Raw genomic sequence first — 5,535 nt, forward strand, 5'->3', positions numbered from 1 at the left:
CGCCACCTTAGGTGTATGTGGCTGGCGCCTCAGCCACTCGAGCCACAGGCGCCACCCCACATATTCATTTTTAAATTATTTGTATATATGCATCATATTATTAAAATAGGACCAATTTCTAAACTGACCTGTTCTTTCAAATGACTTAACTTTCAGGCTGGCTGGGCGGTGGCTCAGGACTCTAATCCTAGCACGGAGACTGAGGTGGAGGAAGCCCTTCAGCTCAGCAGTTCCAGATGAGCCCAAGCAAGAACAAGACCTGTCTCTCCTAAAAATAGAAAAATGAGCCAGGCTTGCGGTGTGGCAGGTGCTCATGGTTGCTGCTACTGGGAGGCTGAGGCTGGAGGATGGCCTGAACCTAGGGGTTTGAGGTTGCTATGAGGGCAGGCCTGGCACTGTAGCTGGGGCAACATCAGGAGAAAAGTACCAGATGTGAAGTTCACTGGGCCAGGGCTAATTCCTTAAGTACTGTAATAAAGGTTAATTGAAAGAATTTCAGTTTTGAAACCTCCCACGTTTTGCCATCTCAGCATTTTATCTTTAAGAAACCCCTGATGTCTAGCTTTTATTTTTTTTGGGGGGGGGGCTTTAAAAGTAATGATTTTGAACTTTTTAAAAAAGACATCTTCTATGTGACACTTTTTCGTCAGCTGACTTTATCTGTTTATTGCCACCCCAAATACTAGACTAATATGCTAACATCCGGTAACTTTGCCTACTCAAAATCTTTTGTTTCTGAGTTTGAGGAAGCGCCTTGAAGACAAATTACAAAGGAGAGCGCATGAGGATGTAAAACTGCCAAAACGATAATGTTTTGTTCTCATCATTTCTGCAGCAACTTCCCGAAATCCAGTGAACTGGAAGAATTCCTAATATTGTGCCCCTTTAATTTTCGTCAGCCTAGTCTTCAAATCAACAATACTAAAATTGGTCACCCAGCTTTCCTGTCCCAGAAGGGCAGAGACCAAGAATAAAGAGCTGCTTCAGAAGCTCCTGAGGCAGAAGCCCGCTGAGAAAGCAAGTCAGAGGGCTGGGCAGGTGGCTGAAACCGCAGTCCTGACACACCGGGAGGCCGAGGCGGGAGGACTGCTTGAGCTCCAACTGGACAGACTGGCCTGAGCAGGAGCAAGACCCGCGACCCATCTCTGCGGAAAAACCCGTCTCTGCTGGAAACAGGAAAATTAGGCGGGGGCAGGCAGGGGGGTGTCGGGTGCCTGTACTCCCAGCTCCTCCGGAGGCTGAGGCAGGAGGATCGCTTCAACCCAGGAGTCGCAGGGAACTATGAGTTAACCAGGTGTAGCGGAGTCTCTCACAAGAAAAAAACAAAACAAAACCCAGTCCCAGGAAGTGATTTCCGGGCGGAGTGGGAGGGGCAGCTGATTTCCGGTCCAAGAGCAGGGGACGCTATTGCGCAAGCGCGGTTCCACTTTGCTGGGTTTTTTTTTTCCCCCTTCTCCCCTCCCCCCTCCCCCAAGCCTGAGGGGTCTTGAGGTGACAGCGCCTGCAACTGCGACTCCAGCAGGAGAAGAAGATGGGCAAGAGGAAGCTCGGGCGACGGCGATCTTCACCCGGTGAGAAAGGGTCGGAGGGACACAGAGATACTGTCTTGGTCCCTGGGCGAACGGGAGGCGCAGGCAGCGGCTGGGGCTGCGGCTCGCAGCGGCCAGGGCCAGCGTGAGGGCGGGGGCTGGGAGTGGAGGGGGCGCGCACAATGGAAACCTCCCAGGGCGCCCCCGCCCCTCGAGTCGGAGACCCAGGCGGAGCTGTCAGCTAACCCAGGCAGCTCTTCCCCTTGACACCCCTTTCATTTCTTCCCTCCTTCCGCGAACACCCTCCTCGAGTCTCATCGGCCTGCAGATGGTTTGGGTTGGCTTGCCACTCTCCTGCCACGCCTTCCTGCTAATTCCACCAATGTTCAGTTTCATTTCTAGCTTCTCCTAGTCTGACCCCACTTTCTTTTATTCCTTCGATTCTCACCTGTCTCCCCCCTTCGCCCCCCGGGCAGATGGTAGCTGCAGCTCAGGAGGAAAGGTGGGACTTGCTAACTGACACTTCTTTCCTCAGATGAAAGCCTCCCCGTGTCTCTTTCTTCTGAACAGGCCGGCTTAATAGCCTTTTTCTTCTCCAGCCTCCGCCTGCATCTTCTAAAAGTGATTGCAGAGTTGAACAAAGGATTCGAAGCCATTGCATTTGTTGTGTTTTTTATCTCAGCATGTTTTTGTTTTTTGAAATTGCTGTAAGTTTTAAATGACCATCTCTACAGTTTTGCATACAACGTCTTGGAAACACGAAAGTGGAGTTACAAGACGTGAGGTAGAGCTCCTCCGAGTCAACAAGTTTTCGTGAAACATTTCATACATTAAGGGTACCCCAAGGCCTGTAGACGGAAAACAGAACCAAGACTGATAAGATTATAGTCCAGCACACAGACTAACACTCAGTGAATCAATTATTTTATTTCATTTTTTCATTTCTTATGATACCATTTATTTTTGTAGAGACAGTGTGAATTCTGTATTTATTTAGTTTTGCCCTGTGCTGGTGTCATCTTAAACATTTTCCAGATTTAACTGCAAAGGAGAGTGACTCCCAGATCTTTGGGGACATTGTCTGAAGCAGTTGAAAATCTGAGATCTGGCCCAGGTGGTGGCTCATGCCTGTAATCCTGGCACTCTGGAAGGCGGAGGTGAGTGGATCGCTTGAGCTCAGGAGTTTGAGATCAGCCTGAGCAAGAGTGAGACACTGTCTCAAAAAAAAGAAAAGAAAAAACCTGAAATCCCTTTTCATATGCAACTAATGTTAATCATTTTTGGTGTGTATTCTAGAGATAGTAGATAATCTTTAACTTTGAAAGTATGTTTGGGCTAGGTGAGGCGGCTCATGCTTGTAATCTCAGCACTCTGGGAGACCTAGGTGAGTGGATCACCTGAGCTCATGGGTTCCAGACTACCCTTAACCAGAGCAAGACCTCATCTCTAAAAATAGCTAGGCATTGTGGTGGGTGCCTGTAGTCCCAGCTACTTGGGAGGCTGTGGCAAGGGGATCACTTGAGCCCAAGAGTTTGAGGTTGCTGTGAGCTATGATGCTACGGCACTCTATGGAGGGTGACAAAGTAAGACTGTCTCAAAAAAAAGTATAGTGTTTGTGATACACATATATATATACACACACATATATGTTTACATAAAAATGTGTATATGCCTCCCATAAGGTCAATGTTTGTTTTAATAACTTCCCTCTAACCCCCCAAACTTTTGAGTGGAATTGATGCATCGGGAAAATGCAGTGTTTATCTGGTATCATTCACACACTTTCTAACACTGAACTTTAAGTGTAATCATACCTCAGTTTAAGATGCATAGCCTTTTTTCTTTTCTTTCTTTTTTTTTTTTTTTACAGTTTTTGTTTGGCTGGGGCTGGGTTTGAACCTGCCACCTCCGGCATAAGGGGCTGGCACCCTACTCCTTTGAGCCATAGGCGCTGCCCAGCATAGCCTTTTTTCAATAAATATATTTCATCTTGCCTTAATACATTCTTGGGGGGAAAGGTTAAGATATTAGCTTTGTACTTCAGCAAATCCTATCCCCTTTACCTGATTACATTTGATTTATTTATTACAGTTAATTTGGTGTAAGCAGTTGTAGGATGTGAATTTAGACAATAAAGCTGCTAACACATTGATACTTTTTTTTTTTTTTTTTTTGAGACAGAGTCTCATGCTGTCGTCCTGGAGTGCTATGGCATCATAGCGCACAGCAACCTCCAACTGTTGGGCTTAAGCGATTCTCTTGCCTCAGCCTTCCAAGTATCTGGGACTACAGGTGCCTGCCACATGCCCGGCTAGTTTTTGGTTGTAGTTGTCATTGTTTGGCAGGCCTAGGCTGGATTCGAACCTGCCAGCTCTGGTGTATGTGGCTCGTGCCCTAGCAGCTGAGCTACAGGCACTGAGGCAGGACATTGATATTTCTATGAGGTCTCTAAGGAGGGTTTCTTTTTTCTTTTACTTTTTTTCCTTTTTCCTGATGACCTTCCTTTTCAAGCTTTTTTCCCCTGAGATATGACACATAATAAAAACCATTCCCAATTCTAATATTACCTAGGTATTCCTCACTATGCCTCTAGCTTTCAGATATGAATGTTAATTTTTAGGAATGGTACTGCCTTTTAAAAATTTTTTATTTTTTTGAAACAGAGTCTCACTTTGTCACCCTGGGTAGAGTGCTGTGGTGTCATAGCTCACAGCAGCCTCAAACTCTTGGGCTCAAGCGGGCTCAAGCAATCCTGTTGCCTCAGCCTCCCAAGTAGCTGGGACTACATGCACCTGCCACACACCTAGCTATTTTTTATAGATGGGGTCTTGCTCTCGCTCAGGCTGGTCTCAAACTCTTGAGCTCAGGCAGTCCACCCCTCTCAGCCTCCCAGAGTGCTAGGATTACAGGAATGAGCCACCTTGCTGGGCCCTGCTTCTTTTTTTTTCAGACAGAGTCTTAATCTGTCACCCTTGGTAAAGTGCCCTGGTATCAAAAAGCTCACAGCAACCTCAAACTCCTGGGCTCAAACGATCCTCTTGCCTCAGCCTCCTGAGTAGCTGGGACTATAGGCGCACCAAAACACTCAGCTATTTTTAGAGTTGGGGTCTCGCTCTTACTCAGGCTGACCTCAAACTCCTGAGCTCAAGCTATGTGCCTGCCTCAGCCTCCCAGAATGTGAGTATTACAGCCACTAAAAATGCTACTTTTTAATAGTGTATGTTTAATTTTCTCATGAAAGTTCTCAGAAATAAAACATCAGTTGGTTGAAAGATTCTGTGGATTCTGTGTAATGGTTGTATGCATACAGTTGCTGTTTCATTAGGAGTGTTATTAACTGGAATCCAAATGAAATAACATTCATAATCATCAAAATTTCATAAGTATGAAAAGAAGAATTTGATTAATAAAATAGGAAGAGGTATAAAGAAGGTGGATAGCAGTTGAAAGAGAAAACAAGTCACAAAATTTGAAGTTCTGTGTGAGACTATACCAGGCTGCCCTGAACATTCTCCTGAACAAGAAAGAACCACTAATGTTTACATAGTGTATTAGATAGTGTATCACTGAGAATTTTTTTAGTTGAAAGTAGCAGTAACCAATTCCAACTTGTTTAAACTAAACACAAAGTAAGTTTTTGTAACTCACATAGCTGATAACTGTAGCATATTAAAAGCAGTAAATTAGATGGAGATATAGATTAAAAAAAAGACTGGTACCAGAGATAATTTCACTAACAGTTGAATGAAATGATAAAGTATATTGGGGTAAGGGAGAGTGACCACTAAAATGATTAACAACAAAAATATAGCTTAGATATATTAGAGTCACAGATTACAATTTTCAAATGAATTTTTGAATTCAAAACAGGAAAGTTCAAGCAACCAGTTTTCTTTTTTCTTTTCTTTTCTTTTTTTTTTTTTTTTTGAGACGGAGCCTCAAGCTATCCTGCTGGGTAGAGTGCCATGGCATCACAGCTCACAGCAACCTCCAACTCCTGGGCTCA

At 44.8% G+C, this 5,535-nt stretch overlaps 1 protein-coding gene across 1 annotated transcript in view; it reads left to right on the forward strand.

Annotated features, from left to right (window-relative positions):
* The first annotated feature begins 1,449 nt into the window (after positions 1-1,449).
* Positions 1,450-5,535, forward strand: part of SENP7 (SUMO1/sentrin specific peptidase 7) — a 142,337-nt gene continuing 138,251 nt past the window's right edge. Inside the window, exon 1 of the mRNA XM_023508065.1 lies at positions 1,450-1,571. Coding sequence (XP_023363833.1) covers positions 1,532-1,571 — 40 coding nt within the window. The 5' untranslated portion in view covers positions 1,450-1,531. The remainder of the gene's footprint in view (positions 1,572-5,535) is intronic.

This window comes from Otolemur garnettii, unplaced genomic scaffold, assembly GCF_000181295.1.
Source record: "Otolemur garnettii isolate 467f Iridium unplaced genomic scaffold, OtoGar3 scaffold00220, whole genome shotgun sequence".
Lineage (NCBI taxonomy): Eukaryota > Metazoa > Chordata > Mammalia > Primates > Galagidae > Otolemur > Otolemur garnettii.